This window comes from Geosmithia morbida (genome assembly GCF_012550715.1).
Source record: "Geosmithia morbida isolate 1262 chromosome Unknown scaffold_3, whole genome shotgun sequence".
Lineage (NCBI taxonomy): Eukaryota > Fungi > Ascomycota > Sordariomycetes > Hypocreales > Bionectriaceae > Geosmithia > Geosmithia morbida.
The window spans coordinates 210,185-231,774 of record NW_023336190.1 but is presented as its reverse complement, the minus strand read 5'-3'; the positions used below and the strand labels follow the sequence as shown (position 1 = coordinate 231,774).

Below are 21,590 nucleotides of genomic sequence, written 5' to 3'. Positions count from 1 at the left end.
ACCCAACGTGCTTCAACCAACCCGGCCAACCAACATGATGTGATGCTTGCAGGCACCCAGACCCTCAGCATGAGACTCCAAGACATTGAGTTTCATTTATCCACCTGAGAATGAGCGTGATTACTGATTAGTGAGCGCAGGCTGTTCATATTCCCCGACTCTTTGCGCTGGAAATACAAGATTAACAATGTGTGCCGTGGCGGATCAGAGCAATATCGACATGTCAAAGATCACGGTACAAGCATGTCCGGCAGCTGATGCAACAAGGAAAAAAAAAGTTCAATCAAGCCTTGGGCGGTCCAAACGTCTGTCCCGAATGACTTCAAATACTCTCCGAGTCATCTGCCCGGAAAGCATTGACCTCTCGACCATCTCGAGCAAGACGCATCATGAACACCCAGACGGCAAAGAGATTTGCCTGCGACCGATGCCGAGAACAGAAGCTCAAATGTCCCCGGAGCCAGCCCGACGCCGTCACATGCGAACGCTGCCTGCGCCTGGGAGCAATGTGTGTCACGAGCATCGGAAGACCGCTCGGCCGGCCCTCGACGCACGCAAATAACGGCCGTGCCGGGGACATTCGATTTCTCTACGCCGTCCGAAACGGTTTGCCACCGGCGCATGATGGCAGCCAGCCGCTCGACTCCCAGCAGTTCTTCCAGCCCAACAGCACCGCCTCCGCCACATGGCTAGACACTTCCAATTTTCCGACTGCTGATTCTGCCTCCGACGACTCCTCGGCAAGAGCAAGCTCACACGTCTTCTCCGACCTGGGCGTCCCGGACCTCGGCTTCGACATGGCGGAGCCACTGAGCAGGAACCTCCATGAGCCAATGGCAACAGAGGATGTCCAAGACAAGGCCGCCGGCCCACCAAGTTCTGGTGACCCGGGGGCCTACGTGATCGGTCTCCTCGGCAGCATCTCCCTGCAGATAGCAGAGCTCAAGGACCAGCCCTGGGAGCCGTGGAATCCCCATCTTACAAAGGATGCTTTCCAGAACGGCAGAGACATGGACTCCCCACGAGGCCGGGATCTTAAGGTTTGGAACGACGTGTTGAACGTAATGATGCGATTCGCCACGGTTCTTGAGACGATGAATTCTGCACCATCGCCAGCACTGTCGTTGACATTTATGCTCTTGTCGACGTACGTTCAGCTCGGGGAGCTCTTTGAGCTCATATTCAATCGCATGAGCAGATGTCTGCGCGAGGGGTCCGGATCGGCAGCGGCACAGCAGCAGCAGCAGCAGCCGACATGCATACAGCTCATGATGATGACGCAGGTGTTTGAGTACCAGATGCATACGGTGGAGCAGCTCATGGGTCTACCAGCAGAATTCAGGGTCTGGGACCGTCTTGATGGTGAGGGTGAGGATCGCTCGGGGATTCTCGGTCGCCAGGACACGGCTGAGATTGTTCGGTCCACAATGAGGCGGACGAGAGAGACGTTTCAGAGCATCAGACAGGCTAGCAATCGTATCAAAGGTTCTTCTTCCTGACAAGCAGACAAGGTTTAAATGAGAGAATGATGGTTATGGCAGAATAAAGAGATCCATGTAATTTCAATTGAGAAAACCGCAATGTGTGTGATCAACCCTTGTTCTCGAAGGGTGTAAGTCGGACGTGCACCGTCGGCTTCTTCCACACGATATAAAGCCGCAGATCCCTATCCCAGTCCATCTCATCCCGGTTGACCAACTCCCATTGGAACTTCCAGCAGAGCTTGGCAAACATGACGCGGAGAACCACGTACGCCATGGCCTGGCCGAGGCAGTTGCGCGATCCGACACTGAAAGGCCGGAAGGCAGCTCGGTCATCGCCGTCAAAGACGCGGTCGTAGTCGACCGAGCCTCTAGGAAGCCATCTCTGGGGTTTGAACTCGTATGGTTTGCTAAAGTACTTTTCCGAATGGGTGGTGGCATATGCGCAGGATGAAACGACGACCTGATGGATGTCAGTCCAATGGATTCAAGAGGGGGGGGGGGGGGGGGGGGGGGGGGGGGGGGGGGGGGGGGGGGGGGGGGGAGGCAATAAAATAAACAGAAAGGAGGAAGAAAAAGAGAGAAGAACTTACACCTTTGGCCACATAGTTTCCGTCAACAGTATACCCAGGACTAATCCTGGGAAGTCCATACGGAACATTAGTGTGCAGCCTCAGGACCTCCTCGATAGTAGCATTCAGCCACGGCAGATCCCTAAGCTTATCCTCCGCAATATCCTCGTAGGACTTGAACGTCGTCCTCAATTCACTCTGCAACTTCCGCATGACCTCGTCATTCGTCGTCAGGAAACACATCCCCGCAGTCAAGACACTGGACGACTCGTAGTGGTCGAGAATCAGATGGCCAGCCTGGGATACGAGAAAGCCATCCGGCGGGATAGCCTCCTCATTCTTCAGAAACTGCGTCATGTAATCCAGGCCTTTCCGATCGTGGCTCTCCTCGACGCGCGTCCGAATGAGTCTCTTACTTACCGCGTGAGCACGGAAGTAGCTAAATGCCACTTTGGGGGGGAGAAAGACATATGAGAGCGGGTAGAGGAGGGGGAAGCGACGCATGACGTTGCGGAATGTTGCCCAGTGGCCTATGCGCAACAATGACTCCAGAATAGGATGGTTTTTGCCTTTTTTTTTTTTCTCTTCAAATCAGCTATCATCAATTTCAGCTTGGGTATTGAACATACCGGATTCGATGTTCCTAAAGTTATTTCCTAGGGTAATCGACCCGCCGAGATCGCAGGTTGCCCGTTCAAACCACGGGGCAATGTCGACGCCTTCGTCAATGGCGGGTGAGCTGATCAGTCCATCGACGAAACCATCGACGTCGGCGTGGATGGTCGGCTCATACTGCTTTAGCGACCGGGGACTAAATGCAGGGGCTAATTGCTTGCGTGCGGCGCGGTGCTTGTCAATATCCCTCTCTGACGCTAGTCCTTCATACTTGTCCCCGGTATCGAGCATGTCCGACTTGACGAAACCAGGGCGTCCATTGATGGTACTGGTGTATATATCTTTTCAGAATTGTGTTAACCAGTACACTCCCACTATTCTGGGGATAAACGTACCTGCGTAGGCCTTGGGGGTAATGAAGGCCAGCTCGTTGGGTGCAATCCGAACCACGTCGCCTACTGCAATCAGAATTCCGGATCGGGTCTTTGAAAGACGAATATCACCCACCGTATTCTTTGAAAGCCCGCTGAATAGCCCATGGGTAGCGGCCAGAGAGCCTGTGAATGGCCCTGTCAACATCTTGTCTTCTGAAATCCATACACTGTAGGTAGAACTCACCATTGATATCCATACCACACATTGGAGATCGCAGCAATCTTTGGCCCAGGGTATCTTGCCAAAGGATGAACCCAAAGTAGGTAAATGGTCCTCAAAATTCCATACGCGGCAATCTGATATCATGTTAGTCACGCACACAATGGCACGCAGAGAGAATAACTAACACCACAGATTGCAAGAGTGGCATACTCGCGCGCCGTCAAGCTCGTGCTCATAAATTCCATCGTGACAGCCGTACAAGTCGTGAGCCACCTGACCAAATCTCAACTTTCTTGACAGGATGTAGAATCAACTTGTAGGATATGCCTATTTTTTTGATAAACAGATTATTAGAGATGGGAGGCTCAACCATCATCCCAAAACAGGCAAGCAACCATTCGGTCTCCCCCGGCGATATTTGTGGAGAAAGTCCCCGAGTCTACGGCCCCACCCCGGCACCGGCACCAGATCAGGTCCCACCAGGGGTCCCTCCACATGTAAGCCAATCGGCTCACCATGATGCGATTGCTCGAAGGACCCTGCATATAGTACGGACGTTCGGAGTGGCCCTTCCTGGCCAACTTCGGAGGCATAATACATACACGACATGTGCGTGATCCTTCCGAGCTGATCCTGCCGATCCGAGTCTCGGCGTGGGGGCGGACAGGGATCCAAATCCAGGCCTGTTTGTTTCTCTGCGCCTCAAGTCCTAGACCTGTGTCAGGTAAGCGATGGTGTATGCGATGTATTCCTGGGCTATTGCTTATTTGGGAATTTGTCTGTTAGTTAAATAATACATTTGAAAGCGGGAGCTTGAATGACCTTTTGCTCTCGACCGCTTCTCCCGCAGAATGCCATTTGATACCACCACATGCCACTACATGATATCAACAATCAGTAGATACTATCGTCAACCGAGACCTCCGAGAAACGTATTGTCGATAGCCTCAGTCTAATCATGGAATCCCAAGGCAATGAACCTATCGCCATTATCGGCAGCGGCTGTAGGTTCCCCGGAGGTGCAAACTCCCCTTCCAAACTGTGGGAGCTGCTCCGGGAACCTCGAGATATACTCTGTGAGATTCCTCCAAGCCGCTTCAACGTTGGCGGGTTTCATCACGCAGACTCCCAATTCCCCGGCCACACCAATGTCAAGCACTCCTATCTTCTCGAAGAAGATATCTCCGAGTTCGATGCCCAGTTCTTCAACATCACCGCTCCCGAAGCCATAGCCATGGACCCTCAACAGCGCCTCCTTCTCGAGACAGTATACGAGGGCTTAGAGAGCGCCGGTCTGACCATTGAAGGTCTCAAGGGCTCCAACACGGGTGTTTACGTCGGCGTTATGTATGTCGACTACGAGGCTTTACAATTTCGTGACTTGCAGCACGTACCAACGTACCTTGCAATCGGTAAGACCTAAACTGCTCAGGAGAAACAAAGCTTCGGACTGCTGACATTAGGCCCTTAGGTACTGCTCGAAGTATCGTTTCCAACAGGATTTCATACTTCTTTGACTGGCACGGACCCTCACTGACAGTCGACACCGCCTGCTCGTCAAGTCTGGTTGCCGTGCACCAGGCAATACAGGCTCTGCGGTCTGGCGAGGTTCGCGTCGCACTGGCAGCCGGAAGTAATCTGCTTCTCGGCCCGGAGCCATACATCCACGAGAGCAAGCTGAAAATGCTGTCTCCCGACGGCCGGTCTCGCATGTGGGACCAAGGGGCAAACGGCTACGCCCGTGGTGACGGCGTTGCTGCTGTCGTTCTCAAGACGCTAAACGCCGCCATTGCAGATGGAGACCATATCGAAGCCATCGTCCGAGAGACGGGTGTGAACCAGGATGGTCGTAGCCGTGGTATCACAATGCCCAGCGCAGCATCACAGGCGTCACTCATCCGCGCTACCTATGCCAAGGCGGGCCTTGATCCGGAATCCCAGACAGACCGGTGTCAGTATTTTGAAGCTCACGGCACGGGGACACCGGCTGGCGACCCGGTCGAGGCCGAGGCTGTGCACACGGCGTTCTTCGGTAACGAAGACGCCGACGCGGACCGCCTCCTCGTCGGGTCTATCAAGACCATAATCGGCCACACAGAGAGCACCGCTGGCCTGGCCGGAATCCTGAAGGTCGTGCAGGCCATGCGACACGGCTACGTGCCGCCCAACATGCTGCTGGAGAAGCTCAACCCAGACGTCCTGCCTTTTTACAGTCACTTGAGAATCCCCCAGGAGCTCACTCCGTGGCCACTTCTCCCGCCCGGTCAGACCCGTCGTGCTAGCGTAAACAGCTTTGGGTTCGGAGGAACCAATGCGCACATCATCCTTGAGAGCTTTGAGCCGTCCAATTCCGAGGGCGACAAGGACGTCCAAAGCGTCACACCCTTCCTCTTCTCCGCACAGTCCAAGAAATCACTCCTGGCTAACCTGGCTTCCCATGCTCAATATCTGGAGGAGCACCCCGACACCAACCCTTCGGACCTTTCTTGGACTCTGCGCTCTCGCCGCTCTCGTCTGCCCCTGCGACTCGCACTGCCATCCTCCACCATTGAGGTGCTCCAGACCAACCTGAAAGGCATCATTGGAAACAGCAATTTCCAGCTTGACTCCAAAGCCGCCGGTACCAGCACCAAGGAAACTCGACTTCTGGGTGTCTTTACCGGTCAAGGCGCGCAGTGGGCTCGCATGGGCGCCGAGCTCGTTGAGACCTCCCAATATGCGGCCGACTTGTTGGCCATCATGGACGACGCCTTGGCACAACTTCCCGAGGCAGATCGTCCATCCTGGACCTTGAGGGAGCAGCTTCTGGCGGATGCAAAGTCGAGTCATGTCGGTACTGCTTCTGTCGCACAGCCTCTCTGCACTGCTGTTCAGGTCCTCCTCGTCGAGCTCCTTCGCCAATGCGGTATCACTTTCGCCGCCGTCGTCGGCCATTCCTCTGGCGAGATCGGGGCCGCGTTTGCCCAAGGTGCTTTGTCTGCTGAGGACGCCATCCGCATAGCACATTATCGTGGTCTGCATTCTCGTCTGGCTGCAGGCCCGGAGGGAGCACAGGGTGCCATGCTTGCAGTTGGGACAACCTTGGAGGATGCCGAATCCCTTTGCAATGATGACTACTTCTTGGGCAAAGCCAAAGTCGCTGCATGCAACTCATCCTCCAGCATCACCATCTCCGGCGATGAAGATGCAATTGAGGAGATGATTGCGATTTTTGAGGATGAGAATAAGTTTGTCCGACGTCTGCGGGTGGACAAGGCTTACCATTCGCACCACATGGTCCCTTGCTCACAACCATACCTGGACTCTATGAAGCTTCTCCCCGTCACCATGCAGAAATCCCACCCGAATTGCATCTGGGTGTCCAGCGTCAATCCAGACCGCTCTCTGGATATGTCTGGCAGTCTGGATGCCTTATACTGGGTAGACAACCTCCTCTCACCAGTACTTTTCATGCAAGCAGTTGAGAAGGCCATGCATCTTGGTCCCTTCGATGCCGCGATTGAAGTTGGCCCCCATCCTGTTTTGAAGGGACCTGTTCTTGACACCCTCCGGCAACTGAAAGCAGAGATCCCATATACAGGACTGCTTCAACGCAACACCAACGCAGTCCAGAGCGTTTCATCTGCGCTTGGGTACATATGGACGCACGTCGATAATCTCAACATCGACTTTGACAGCTATGAAGCTGCAATGGGTGGCACGAAGTCGCACCGTTTCATCTCGGATCTGCCAACATATCAATGGAACCATTCTCAAGGATATTGGCACGAATCCAACCTCTCCCGAAACCTGCGCGCAAGGAGCCAACCTGTTCACCAACTTCTCGGGGATCTGCAGCCCCAGAGCTCATCCCATCAGGTTACATGGAAAGCCATCCTGCGTCCCCAAGATCTTCCATGGGTTCACCACCACAAGATCCAAGGCCAGACGGTCTTCCCAGCAGCGGCATATGCGGCCACGGCGTTTGAGACAATTCCCTTCCTCGCAGAACAAACGCCTGTGCAGCTCATGGAGGTCAAAGACCTAGTGATCCATCAGGCTCTGGTATTCGGGAAGGAGGAGCAAGAGTCTGGCATCGAGGTCCGGTCTGTGGTCAGCAATATACACCGCCAGGACCCTGCCTCCATCACAGCGCATTTCACATACGAGGCGTGCATCGGATCCCAGAAGGACTTCCAGCTTGTAGCCAGCTGCGAGATATCAATCTTTCTGGGCAAGCCGTCTCGCGAAGTACTTCCGGCAACGCCTCGCATCGAGCCTTACATGGTTGACGTTGACACCGAGCTCGCGTACTCTTCCCTGAACAATGTCGGATATGGATACACGGGTCCTTTCAAAGCTCTGTCTGGATTGAAGCGGAAGCTTGGCAAGGCGTCTGGCTCTCTTGCCCTGGCAGCCCCCGGATCTGACGATGAGGTTCTCACCATCCATCCTGCAGTTCTGGACGCTGCCTTCCATTCCATCATCTTGACCTTCAGCTACCCTGAGGACGGCAGACTTTGGAGCCTTCATCTGCCAACTCGCATCGACAAAATCAGGGTCAACCCTTCTCTGTGCGGACGTCATTGGTCAGGCGCTGCGGAAGTCGCATTTGTCTCGTCAATGTCAGACGAAGACCAGTCTAGAGACACCTCTGGATTCAAGGGTGATGTCGACATCCACGGCCATGATGGGGAGTTCACTGCTGTCCAGGTGGAAGGTCTCCATGTTGTCCCCTTCACCCCTGCTTCCTCAGCAGACGACCAGCAGCAGTTTTATGCGATGCACTGGGTTCAGTCCGAGCCCAACGCCGACATCCCGGGAACGTACGAGGCCTCAGCGCAAGACAAGGAGATTGCAAGCATTCTCGAGCGTGGTAGCTACTTCTACCTCCGACAACTCGAGCACCAGATCCCAGAGGATCACCCCGGACGGGCTGACCCGTACAATGCCGCCTACCTGTCCTTCACCTCCCATGTGCATAAGCTTGTCCAGCAAGGCAGGCATCGCTATGCAAAGAAGGAATGGCTCAGCGATACATTACAGGATATCCTTGTCCTCTCCGAGCCGTTCTCTGAGAAACCAGAGGTCAAGGCCATGCATGTCGTCGGAGAGCAGATGCCGCAAGCTATCCTCGGAAAGACAACCATGCTTGAGCACCTGATGAATAACGGGCTATTGGCCGACTACTACGCCCAAGCTCGAAGCATCACCCGAGGCACCGTGCTCCTAGCTGAGACTGTCGTGCAGATTCTGCAGCGGTACCCAGAGAGCAAGATTCTGGAAGTCGGTGCCGGCACCGGGCAGGCCACTCGAGAGATTCTTAAGCGCGTTGACAATCACTTTTCGACTTACACATTCACAGATGTTTCAGCAGCCTTCTTCGACAAAGCCGAGGAGGAGTTTTCGGCATTTGAGGACCGCATGATTTACAGCGTCCTGGACCTCGAGCAGGACATGAAGACGCAAGGTTTAGAAGAGCATTCCTACGACATAATTGTCGCCTCGTTTGTCCTCCATGCCACAAAGAGCATCGAGCAGACTGTTCGTCGCGTACGGTCGCTGTTGAAGCCTGGTGGTTATCTGGTCCTCTATGAGGTCACAAACACCGACATCATCCGCGGCACCGCCCTTTTCGGGTGTCTCCCTGGATGGTGGCAAGGCGTGGAGGAAGGCAGGACCCTGGGCGCTTGCATTTCCGAGTCCGAATGGGATGCCATCCTGCGCAAGACGGGATTCTCCGGGGTTGACACAATGACGCCAGTCAAGGATGCCATTTCTCTTCCTAATTCGGTCATGGTCTCACAGGCAGTCGATGACTGGGTTGAATTCATTCGAGAGCCCCTCATGGCATCCCCTTCGCTGTTTGTCGGACAGCCTCTCATCAAGAACCTCTTCATCATTGGAGGAACAACTTTGCGGGTATCTCGCTTGGCGCAGGACATTCGAAAGCTCATCCACAATTTCTGCGACTACATCACGACGATTGGGTCTCTGGAGATGCTCAGTGATGCCGAGATTGGCAAGAACGACACCGTCCTTGTTCTGGAGGATCTGGACCACCCCATCTTCAAAAACATCACGGAGGCCCGATGGGACGGACTCAAGCACCTCTTCGGCTCCGAGAAGTCCATCGCGTGGATTACCCAAGATCGCATGACCAGCAACCCCTTTGGAAACATGGGAGTGGGATTCGCTCGATCGGCTCTGTGGGAGATCCCAGAGATCCGCTACCAATTCATCGACTTCCAGGATGTGGGCCGAATCGACGCGAGGGCGTTGGTGGAATCCGTTCTGCGATTCCAGATGTCTGGCTCCGTACAAGAGCAGAAACAACGCAAGTCCCTTTGGTCTGTCGAGTCTGAGATTGTCATCGACTCTGACGGGCGCCAGTTGGTTCCTCGGATGAGGCCCGTCAGTGCTGCCAACGATCGGTACAATTCGGCGCGACGATCCATTGTCAAGGATTCTCAGACTGCGAACTCTCGGATCTCTATCGAGAATGAAGATGATCAGTACACCCTCGTCGAACGGGATCCACTGGCCAGAGACTATTGTGACCATGCCGGCGTTGTGACCTTGAATCTGACACATTCCACCTTGAATGCCATCAAGACCGATATCGGCGATGCATTCTTGATACTGGGAAGTTGCTCGTCGACTGGTGCTCAGTACCTGGGCCTTTGCGAATCTGTTGCCTCTGTCATCGACATACCCCGGGAGAATCTGGTCTCTTGTTCTGTTGATCCAAAGTCTGCGGTGGCGTTCTTGGCAGATGTTGCTGCACACCTTCTGCTGCCAACACTCACGAGTTCCCTGACCGAGGGTGATACTCTTCTCATCCACGATGCTCCCGAGTCCGTGATGAGGTTGCTCGGTAGCCGTTTCAGGTCAGCCGCCATCAGGTTAGTTTGTACTACTTCGTCGAGGGAAGTCGCGGATCACAGTGGCGCCATCTACGTCGGTCGATACATGCGCCAATCCGATATCAGGGCGCTTCTTCCCACTACTATCTCTCGATGCATCGACCTCACAACTAGATATGAAGTATCATCGGTCGCTTCTTGCTTGTCAGCCGGCGTTCCCAAGGTCAGCATGACCTCGATGTTCACTGCAAATGCAAAGATACACCCAGTTTCTGGCAACGTCATCAACAAGCTTCTCGCAACCGCGACAGCCGATGTACTTTCAGTCACAGTGGAAGATTATACAGCGATAAGCCTTGTCAATATCCAAGAGCTGGAAACGTCCGAGGAAACCCCCAGCGCACTTACAATCATTGACTGGGATGCCTCTTCTGTGTCCATTACTGTCCAGCCCGCCATGGCCTGTTTCAGGCCAGATCGGAGTTACTGGTTGGTGGGACTCTCTGGAGATCTCGGTATCTCCATCGCAGACTGGATGATTAGGAACGGTGCCAATTATCTGGTCATCACCAGCCGCAACCCGAAGATTGATGAGAGATGGCTTAAGAGCACGGAAGCAAGAGGCGCGACGGTCCGTATCGTGGCATGGTAAGTTGGCCGCCAGATCATTTGGGAAGCACGTACTAATGTGAAATATGCAGTGACCTCACCGACTATGACGCACTTGCGCAGGCGCACCGAGAAATTTCTAGCTCGCTTCCCCCTATTGTCGGTGTATACCAGGGAGCCATGATTCTTCTAGACATGGCGCTCCGCGACATGGGAGTGCAGGACTTCAACCACGTTCTCCATCCCAAGGTTGAGGGCAGTCTCAACCTCGACCGTGTTTTGGGAGATGAGCAGCTGGATTTCTTCATCTTCTTCTCTTCTGTTGCCACTGTGGCAGGCAACCCCGGTCAGGCAGGATACACGACTGCCAACATGTTCATGAGCGGCATGGCTCAGCAAAGGCGCCAACGTGGTCTGCCGGCGTCCGTTGTGGAACTCGGCCTGATAATGGGGACGGGATACATTACCCGCGAGAAGGGTAACGTCCTGACGCGTCCTTCGTTTGAACGAGGCCTCTTGACGATATCCGAGTATGACGTTCACCAGACGCTGGCCGAAGCCATCCAATATGGCCATCCCCAGTCGGGTGCCGAGTGGCAGATTTCCATCGGGCTGAGGAGGATGTCTGCCAACGCGCCAAATCGGCCGCAGTGGTATAGCTATCCTCAGTTCGCATGTCTCACAGAAAGGTCCGCCGTTGAGGACACGAGCGCTGTTGGCACGCAGGCTGGCCCGTGTATCAAGGACTTACTGGCCGCCGCGATGACGAGAGATGATGTTGAGAAGATCATCACTGGTGAGATTCTGACCACCACCTCCATTCTCTTCATACCATCCTCAAAAGGCTAATCTAAGATCAGAATCTTTTATTTCCGAGATGCGCAAGATGCTTCATCTCAGCGACGACTACGCCATCACACCAGCCGTCCGGACTGATGACCTGGGCCTCGACTCTCTTGTTGCCGTCAGAATCAGATCCTGGTTCCTCAACAATTTCCAGGTCAACATCCCTGCACTCCGCATTTTAAAGGGTGAAGCACTCCAGGGTCTCATCGGCCATGCTATGGAGGAGATTCCAGAGGAGCTAGTACCTGGGTTGTTCTCATCCAAATCGGAAGACAATTCTTCGTCCTCTGAGGCGCTGTCGCAAAAGTCTGGTACACCTCCGTCTACGGCGTCCAAGACGGAAATTTCATCCGTTACCAACGGAGATATCGGTACCAAGGAGGATACGGAGCTGGTTTCACAGGAACTCCAATTGGAAAGGTTCGGGCCCTTGTCTTACACCCAGTCAGTATTCTTGTTCGTGCACGAACTCCTGCCTGACAAGACCACCCTGAACAACACAGTCATGATTCATCTGAGTGGAGAAGTGCGCATTCCCGATCTTGACCGCGCCGTCCGAGCACTAGGAGAGCGTCATGAATCGCTGCGAAGCTGCATTTGCGAGCGTGATGGCCAACCTAGCCAAGGAATCATGACGAACGCTTCCTTCGCCCTTGAGCACAAGAGGGTCTACAGCAAAGAAGATATTGCCGACGAGTATGCAGGGCTCCGTGGCCACGTCTTCGATCTGGACCGTGGCCAGACCAGCCGCACGATCCTGCTTTCATACTCTCCACGAGATCATTACCTCTTGATGAGCTCGCACCACATCTTCTTCGACCGAGCCAGCAATGATGCCGTCATGGGCGACCTAGAGCGACTGTACAATGGATATCCACTAGAGCCAAACCCTCTTCAGTACCTTGACTACTCTGACGAGCAGAAAAGGCAGTACTCGTCAGGGGAATGGGATGCAGCCATCAACTTTTGGCACCGAGAATTCAACACCATTCCCGAACCTCTGTCCCTCCACCGCAGCCAGATCTCTGAGCGACAGCCCCTCGAGCGCTACGCATCTCGTATCTCAGATTTCTGCATCGACAAGCAGCTCTCGGCAAAGATCCGTCAAGTCGCCAGGGCACACCGCGCTACACCATTCCACTTCCATCTCGCCGCCTTCAAGGTACTGCTGCATCGATTCATCGGCACTACCGACGTCTGCATTGGTATCGCAGACAGCTGCCGCAGGGATGACCAGATGACCACCGGTATCGGCCCGTTCCTCAATATGCTTCCCTTGCGCATGACGGCCAACGCGGAACAGCCTTTCCTTGGTGCCCTGGATGAGGCGCGGCAAAAGAGCTTCGCCGTCCTCGCCAACTCCATCCCTCTCGAAGTCATCCTGAATGAGCTCAGAGTCTCGCGCCAGGCTACCCATACACCCTTGGCGCAGGCGTTCATGAACTACGCTGAGAACAATCTCGAGGATGGCCAAGAGTTCCTCGGGTGCCGCATGACGATGATGAAGCAGGAGATGGCCGAGCTTCCTTATGACATCACCTTCACCGTCATCAACAACACCACAGGCGACACGCGCATCCTACTCAACCTGCAGGAGTCGCTGTACACGGATTCCAGCGCACAGATCTTGCGTGATGGGTATGAGGACATTCTCCGCGAGTTTGCAAACGAACCAAATCAGGTGGTTGGCAGCAAGTGGAACTTCAGGCCTGATGTTCTGCAGAACGCTCTTGCATTGGGACGCGGTAAGTCCACCAGGGAAGGACATCATCATCCCTCATCAGTATACTGACATCCTTCCAGGCGCTCCATTCGAGTCTTTGTGGCCTGAAACTCTCATTCATAGATTTGAGGGCCTTTTCCCGACGATTTCTGAGAGGGTTGCGGTTACCGACAACACTGGCGGCTCAATTACCTATGCGCAGCTTTCTGCCCAAGCGAACATGATTGCATCTGAGCTCCTTCGCCAAGGTGTACAGCCCGGCTCCAGAGTGGCTGTCTTCCAGAACCCGTCAACCTGCTGGGTCCCTTCCCTTCTCGCGATTCTTACGATTGGCGCGGTCTATGTTCCGCTAGACGTCAACACTCCGATCGCAAGACTCTCCCTCATGGTGCGCGACTGTCGGCCCGCCTATATTCTCGTCCACGGCTTGACCGCAGACGAGGCAGAGGGTCTACAGGTCGAACCGGGTACAGCCCTGGTCGACGTATCATCCTTGGAAGCTTCAAGTCAGGAGGCGGTTCCCAACCTTGCTCGACCGGACGCACCAGCCATCATCCTCTACACCAGCGGTTCAACCGGGGTTCCAAAGGGAGTCATCCTGCGCCATGAAAGCTTAAGGCATGAGTTCGATCATTGCGCTGCCACGTATGAGCTGACCCAGAACGACGTTGTGCTTCAGCAAAGCGCGTGGAGCTTTGATCTGTCCGTGACGCAGATATTTTTGGCCCTCGGCGTGGGAGCCCAACTGCACACGGTCTCCCACACCATGCGCGCGGACTCACACGCGATGGCTGAGCTGATCAAAAGTCGAGGTGTAACGGCCACCTATGCAACTCCAACTGAGTACAAGAGTTGGCTGAGGCGTGAGAGCCAGGAGGTGTTGCGGTCTTCCGTTTGGCGCCTGGCTCTCGTTGCCGGAGAGGCCATCACCGAACCGCTTCTTGAGCTCTTTCGTGAGATGAACCGCGATAATCTACGACTCTTCAATGTGTATGGTCCTACCGAGACGACATGCGGATCGACCAAGATGGAGTTGTCATGGCGTGTTCCTGGATTTTACCAAGGCACTATACCGGTCGGAGCGGCTTCTGCAAACGAGCGGTTCTACATTCTGGACGCTAGCCAGAGCCTCCAGCCTGTAGGTCAGACGGGTGAGATTGCCATTGGAGGTGTTGGGGTGGCCATGGGCTACTTGAACTTGGACGAGCGAAGTCGGGAATCTTTCTTGCCTGACCCCTTCGCATCCGAGGACGATCTAAAGCGGGGGTGGACAGCCATGTACCGAACAGGCGACGTCGGCTTCCTACAGCCCGATGGCACGCTCGTGCTGAAGGGCCGCATCGGAGATGACACAGAGGTCAAGCTCAACGGCGTGCGTATCGACTTGAAGGATGTGGAGAAGACTGTCCTGCAAGCTTCTGGTGGTGTTCTCTCCGACGCCGTGGCGTCTCTCCGCACCAGCGCAGAAGGGACGGTCAAGTTCATGGTCGTCCATGTCGTCTTTTCAGCCGGAAACCTATCCGAAGACAAGGGCAGGTTTCTGGAGAGCCTCCTCGCTGGGTTGCCACTGGCACGAGCCATGCTTCCATCAGCCCTAATCCCGATCGATGCCCTTCTCAGAACAGTGGCTGGAAAAGTTGATAGGCGCAGAATCGACACTTTGCCCATCTCGCAAGGTCTGCTGCAACACACTGATCCACGGACGGATGGCACCGGAGCGGCACTTTCCAGGGCCGAACTGACACTTCGAAGCTACTGGGAAGCCGTGATTCCCGAGGAGCTGGTGGGACTGTACGAAATCGAAGCCAACTCTGACTTTTTCACCATCGGAGGTAACTCCCTCCTGTTGATTGAGCTTCAGGGGCGGATTCGTGCGGACCTTGGCATCTCCATCGCCCTGCCCAAGCTTTTCCAATCGGCCACTCTGCGTTCGATGGCTCGACTTCTTCCCGGGATGGACGACATCGAACCAGAGCTTGACAACCGAATCGACTGGACTAGCGAGACCGCACTTGTTCCAGGAGACTTGGCTGCTAGGCTGCAGAATACCAATGCAGTCGCAGAGATTCCCCGTGTCGTTGTTCTGACGGGAGTCACGGGCTTCCTCGGCCAATACTTGGCCAGGTCCCTCGTGGACAACGAGAATGTCCAGAAAGTCATATGCATAGCCGTCAGAAACTCCAAGGACAAGAGTCGTCAAGATCTCCTCTCCGAGCTCGGACCCAAGGCAGAATTCCACGAAGGTGACTTGAGTTTGCCTCGTCTCGGTCTTGCAGAGAACAAAGCGCTCCGCATATTCCAGTCCGCCGATGCAGTCATCCACAATGGCGCCGACGTCTCGCATCTAAAGACATACAGTTCTCTCCGCGCTGCTAATTTCGGCGCGACGCAGGAGCTCGTCCGATTGTGCTGTCCCCGTCAGATCAGCCTGCATTATGTATCCACGACAGGCGTCGCCATGTACACGCCCTTCCAAGAACTCGGCGAAGTCTCTGTTCGCGAGCACACGCCGCCAGAAGATGGCCAACACGGCTACGTCGCGTCGAAGTGGGCCAGCGAGGTATACCTCGAGAACGTCCACGCGGAATGTGGCCTGCCGGTCTACATCCACCGACCGTCGAGCATCGTGCGTCCCGAGGCCGACAGGACAGGCGAGAACCCGGCGGCTGATGTTTTGCAAAATATGCTCGACTACTCGCGCCGCGTGCGCGCCGTGCCAGAAGCGCCTGGCCTGAGCGGGTTCGTCGATCTAGTGAAGTCAGAGACTGTCACGCGCGGGGTGGTGAGCACTGTCATGTCTGGATCGAAGGAGGATGAGGTGGTTTACGTTCACGAATCGGGTGATTTGGAGTTGGACGTGAGACAGATCGGAGAGTATCTGAAGAGCGAGACGGGGGGTGAAGTTGAGGTGCTGGCGCTGGATGCGTGGATTGCTTGCGTCGAAGATATTGGATTGTCGCCTGCCATGGCTGCTGTGTTCCAGAGCTCTCTGGGATCTGGACAGCTTATGAATCTGCCCAGGTTGCTGAGGCGAGGATGAAGGTTTCGATTCGGGTATCCTTGTCCTCGCCGAATGGAGAAAGGGAACATCTAGTTGAGTCTTCGGATGTTGAGGTTGTACAGAACGGAATTGGAGAGAGATGGGCGTGAAGAGGGAGCTCCGGAGGGACCAGTCCGAGGAGGGCGAGTGAGCTTACCCGGTAACAGATTTTGGATTTTCAGTGCGATGGAGTTTTCGGATCAATTGGAGTCTGGGACATTTTCTTTAGATGGATGGATATATAAAGTGCTGTATTAGAATGCATTTAACAGTCGATACCTCCTCTTCATCTGTCTGCTCAATTACTCATGGTCTCTCTTCCAAGTGATGATATTTGGAAACGCCGGTGTTGTGGGAGATACCCCCCAAACGCATGGGCTTAGATTGCTTCTATATCATATTATTCGAACCAGTTTATTATTACCATTACTTGAATTACTCGTGCCAAGCACATGACCATTCCATCATAATCATACATGTAATACATTTCCAGCCCAAGATGGATGCCAGAACCGTCCAGATTATTCAATGATGCCGGTCTCCTGTCCACATAACCAACTATGCCGCCGCCTTCTCAGCCTTCCTACTCTTCCTGCCCTGCACGGTCGCAGTTCCGCTGCCTGTTGCACATCCGGCCGATCCATTGGAAGCCACGACGGTCTTCTCCTCAGCCTCCTCATCATCAGACCTGTCGTCCTTGGCGACGCCCAGGAAGACAAACTTGTAGGCGGCGCGCATCAAGCAATACAGCCAAAACAGGTTAAGAGCCTGCAGGGCCGCCAGTAGACCGAAGGCGATGAAGTTTGACAGGGGGCACTTGTACTGCTCAGCCTCCCAGTTGAGGACGTAGGGCCCCACAGTGCTGAATTCCGACCCGGGGAGTGCGGAGTACAGGATACGCAGGTTGACGTAGTGGCGGAGGTAGACCCAGACAGCGATGCAGAGGGCGAAGGAGGCGCCCTGAAGGGGGTGGTTGAGGTAGTTGAGGGACTTGGACAGGGCGAGGAACAGGTCCGAGACGTCGTGGGTGATGTAGACTGCGATGCCCATGTAGGCAAAGTGGAAGCGGTAGCTGAGGGCGACGAGGGCGACGGTGACGACGTGGTGGGCGACGAACTCGCGGAAGTCCTTGCGGCGCTTCTCGAGCCCGAGAACCATGACGACGACCTGCTGGGCCCAAAAGGCTGCCTGGAGGAGGTAGTAGCACTTGAAGCTGGCGTCGTGTGCGGCGTGGGGGAAGCCCTCGTACATGCCCCTGGTGTCAAAGTACCAGACGGGCGTGCGGCTCATGACGTGCACGCCCCAGGGCCCGACCACGGCCACGTACAGCGCCGTGTACGTGTTCTCGGCGAAGCGCGCGCGCTTGGCGCGCGACTTGATGCCCCATGCGCGGGCCAGCGGCGACAGCAGCTCCTGCATGCACACGTCGCGCGTGAAGGTCAGGAAGACGGTGTAGAAGGCCACAAAGGCAACGTCCCACGGCCCCTTGCCATACTGCGCCAGCCCCCCCGCGGTGCGGGAGCTGAGCTTGTAGGACGGGAATATAAGGTGAGACGTCGGGTTGGTGTCGGTCGGGTTGACGACGTAGAGGGCCAGCACGGCAATCGTGAGCGACAGCGGAAACGTCCACGACCGACGCCGCATCAGCGAGAGCACCTCTGCCCTATTGCGCTTCGAGTAGGCCTTTCTGTGCTGTCGGCTTCTTGACAGCATCTGCGGAGGCACCTGGGCGCTCGGCTGGAGATCCGTGTAATTGGCACCCATGTTGGAGGTAGGGTGTTTTGATCGTCCGCTGGCTTCGACTTGTTGGCGGCGGTTGGGGTACAGACAACAAAACAAGGAGCATGTCTTTGCAAGATCAGTCCTCTCCTAGCGCATAGCCTCCGAAAAAGAAAAGAAGAAGAAGAAGAGGAGTCGCGTAAAGGGGAAAATCCAAAAGGGAAAACAAACCCCTAAAAGGCGGCAGGACGTTCCGTCGTAATCAAGCAATCATTGGGCTGATACTGGATGACCAACAGTCTGGGCGTCTTGGGATGGATGGATCAATGGCTGGGCCCCGGTTGAGCAGCCAAGGTAACAAAGAAAAGGCTGTTGGTCGGGAAAAAGTCCTGCGACACCAGACATCACCATCAAATCTGCCAGGCCTCGTCTGGTTCCTCTGTGTCCTTGTGCCACTCAAAGGACTCGGAATGGATCCTTATTACTCCTAACTACATGTGATATAGCATTGCTTTGATTGCGCCGCTCGTACATGTAAGCACGGCCACGGACGGATTGCAGCTGAGGCAAGCCACACTGGTCTATCTCCCTATATGTCCTGTCCCGCTTTTGGGTCCTCCTATTTCTTTCAGTCCAAGTCTCTTGACTCTGCCTTGCATAGATGCAGCATCAAGACTTGTTGCTCCCCAGCTCCTTACCCCCGTGAAAAGAGGATCCAGAACCGGGGGCGCCATTTTTTACCCTCCGACTCGGAGACTTTTGTCGTGGTGATAACCCTCCGAACCGAAAGGATCCCATTTCCGTCTTAAATGCTAGGGCCAATAGAAGAACCCCACTAAAGTGGGACCATCAGGACGGAAGAGTTCCTATACGAGTAAGTAACTGCCTTCCTCATCGTACGAGGAAGGGGGTTTGTTGGGTTAGTCAATTGACTAGTACAGATTAGTCTGCGGGGAGCTGGGGGCCAGTTTTTATAGCACATGCGCTCCGAGATGCGCGGTCCGATTATCAGCCAAGATCAGTCCTAGCCTATGATCTTAGGTGCATGTCAGCATCAGCAGCCGTAATTATCATCAGGAGGTGATGGTCAGAATGATGAAAGGATAGCAATGTACCACTAAGTAAATGTAGTAAGTACATCTTGTCAACAGAAAGTGTTGAAATGGCCAAACGGTACCCAAAAAGGTACAGAGTCGGAATGGCCATGAACCGACTCACGTGGTCCTAGCCACATGTCCATTTGCATGTGCCACAACAGAACCTGTACGCGCCACAGACCCGCCACAGCTTACGCATGAAATTGACCACACAGGCACAGGCACACAGGCACGATAATAATATAAAGATTTTTTTTTTTTTTTTGTTTTTTTCAAAAAAAAAAAATTGACTGATAGGGTGCTTATTTCCATCTAGATAGCCACTAACAGCACGCGTAACAGGGGTGACCCTTTCCCCAGAGTACAGGCTGACCGCTCCCCCTGCTCGACCTATGGACCTCTGCCTCTTTCGAGCTCTAAGCCACTCGCTCACCAGCATATCTTCTCAACAAATTGGCACCCGTTTGCTGTTTTAGATGGAGATCTGTCCCGGAAAAAAAAATCCACGCTCGTTATCCTCATCCCTTCTTCTCTCGCCTCAACATCGTGATATCGGGCGAGAAACTAAGCTGGTATAATCCTCGACCACACACGCACACACACACCTTGCTGAACAAGGACCATGAGCACGCCGCCCCCCGCATCGAGAGCAGCGCCCAGGCCTGGTCTCGCGAAAATCCCAAAAGCCGTCGCTGATCATGCGAGCAGCCCGAGGGTGAAGCTGGTCCGATGGCTATTTGTCAATCAGATCAGTAAGGAACAGGGAGGGAGGAGGAGCTGACTTATCCGTGCCGTCTAACCGTTGTTGAAAAAAAAAAAATCCAAACAGGTCTCGCGCTCCATACCGTTGCCTCTCTACTCCTCACACACATCTCGGTCCCCGTGGCACGTCCGTACACATCCAAATTCCTCAAGCTATCGTATCACAACCCGACGACGGGCAAGTATGGCATCGGCCACGACGACCTCTGCCTCGTCGCGCTCTGCGTCGTCCTCCTCATCGGCATCCGAGCTGCGCTCATGCGCCACGTCCTCGAGCCTCTGGGACGACACTGGGGCATCTCCAAGAAGAAGGACGCCGCCAGGTTCTCGGAACAGGGCTCTATGCTAGCTTACTATAGTGTCCTCTGGCCGGTGGGAATGGTACTGTACAGCTGCTGCTTCACCTAGGCCTTTTTTTTTTCTTCTTTTTCTTTTGCTTTATTCTATATAGCCTTGCAGAACTGACCACGCGCTTCTATCTCTAGTACCTGTACCGCAAGGCGCCATACTACCTCGACATGGAGGAGCTCTGGACCGACTGGCCCCAGAGGGAACTCGACGGAATGATGAAAGGATATTTCATAGTCCAGTGGGCATACTGGGTTCAGCAGGTCGTCTCGGTCAACATCGAGGCCCGCCGCAAGGACTACTGGGAGATGATTGCCCACCATGCCATCACCATCTCCCTCGTCGCCGCATGCTACGCATACCACCAGACCCGCGTCGGCCACCTCGTCTTGGTCCTGATGGATGTCATTGAGTTGATTTTCCCGGTATGTCTCCATCAGCCCTCGTCCAACCTACCGTGTTGGCTGATGGGATGAATCGCAACAGCTGGCCAAGTGCCTCAAGTACATTGGCTTCACCACCCTCTGCGATGTCATCTTTGGTGTCTTTCTCGTCGTCTGGGTATTGACGCGCCACGTATTCTACCTCTTGACCTGCTGGAGCGTCTACTACGATCTCCCGCGATCTCTGAAGCGGCCGTGCTTCCGCGGCGCCGCGGGCGCCATCAGAGGCCCTTTCGACCCGCCCTCGGAGGGCTGGTCCCATCTCCTGGAGCCATTCAGAGATCCCGCGGGGACGGTGTGCATGACGGACGGCATCACACACGGCTTCCTGGTCTTTCTCCTCGGCCTCGAAGTCGTCATCTGCGTATGGTCATTCTTCATCATTCGCGTCTCGGTGCGGGTGCTCAAGGGGGCGCCCGCCGAGGATGTCAGGAGCGACGTAGAGGGCGAGGAGGAGGAAAAGGTCGAGTACGACGAGGTGGAGGCCATCGCGGAGGACGTCGGCATCGAGTCTGTTGACCTGCGGTCCCGGGAGCGGTCCGCCGGGAGGAAGGGGTCGTCGAGCTCGAGGGTGAGTGGCGTCAGGACCCATAGCGGTCGTAAGGAGTTGCTCAACAGAATTGGGTGCGAGAAGCAGATTGACTGAGGGGGTGTGTGGATGGATGCATCTTGGGACTTTATTAGCTAGCAAAGACCCCTAGATACATGGACGCGGAGTAGCATGGGCTTCATCTATATCACTTGCTGATGCGAATCTGCTGTTTGGGTGGCATATATACCATGGTCGTGTACCTCGGGATAGCTTGGTAGAGCCCTCTCTCGACGACATACTCTTGGATCTTGATAACTGTAACTGAGCAGTATCACTTATAGGATACCTCCACGTCACCCTT

At 54.8% G+C, this 21,590-nt stretch overlaps 5 protein-coding genes across 5 annotated transcripts; 3 read left to right on the top strand and 2 right to left on the bottom strand.

Annotated features, from left to right (window-relative positions):
• Nucleotides 1-389: 389 nt before the first annotated feature.
• GMORB2_5017 (Fungal Zn(2)-Cys(6) binuclear cluster domain) lies at nt 390-1,499 on the top strand (the record flags this gene model as incomplete). The annotated part of the gene is made up of 1 exon (XM_035466991.1): nt 390-1,499. One exon carries the CDS (start codon nt 390-392, stop codon nt 1,497-1,499), a length of 1,110 nt encoding a protein of 369 aa, XP_035323003.1.
• Nucleotides 1,500-1,590: 91 nt separating this feature from the next.
• On the bottom strand, nt 1,591-3,247 carry GMORB2_5016 (Cytochrome P450; the record flags this gene model as incomplete). Its single annotated transcript, XM_035466990.1, has 4 exons — nt 1,591-1,944; nt 2,075-2,502; nt 2,683-3,009; nt 3,064-3,247. 4 exons carry the CDS (start codon nt 3,245-3,247, stop codon nt 1,591-1,593), a joined length of 1,293 nt encoding a protein of 430 aa, XP_035323002.1.
• A 976-nt stretch (nt 3,248-4,223) lies between these two features.
• GMORB2_5015 (Acyl transferase domain in polyketide synthase (PKS) enzyme) lies at nt 4,224-16,328 on the top strand (the record flags this gene model as incomplete). Its single annotated transcript, XM_035466989.1, has 11 exons — nt 4,224-4,677; nt 4,737-5,641; nt 5,720-6,769; nt 6,833-8,221; nt 8,291-9,526; nt 9,638-10,758; nt 10,812-11,515; nt 11,580-12,426; nt 12,493-13,310; nt 13,369-14,824; nt 15,041-16,328. 11 exons carry the CDS (start codon nt 4,224-4,226, stop codon nt 16,326-16,328), a joined length of 11,268 nt encoding a protein of 3,755 aa, XP_035323001.1.
• A 558-nt stretch (nt 16,329-16,886) lies between these two features.
• Nucleotides 16,887-18,092, bottom strand: GMORB2_5014 (Acyl-CoA-dependent ceramide synthase; the record flags this gene model as incomplete). The annotated part of the gene is made up of 1 exon (XM_035466988.1): nt 16,887-18,092. The coding sequence occupies one exon, from the start codon at nt 18,090-18,092 to the stop codon at nt 16,887-16,889; it is 1,206 nt and encodes a 401-aa protein (XP_035323000.1).
• A 1,817-nt stretch (nt 18,093-19,909) lies between these two features.
• Nucleotides 19,910-21,343, top strand: GMORB2_5013 (Acyl-CoA-dependent ceramide synthase; the record flags this gene model as incomplete). The annotated part of the gene is made up of 3 exons (XM_035466987.1): nt 19,910-20,287; nt 20,392-20,679; nt 20,741-21,343. Coding segments are annotated over 3 exons (1,269 nt in total), but the record flags the coding sequence as incomplete, so codon positions are not given.
• Nucleotides 21,344-21,590: the final 247 nt, after the last annotated feature.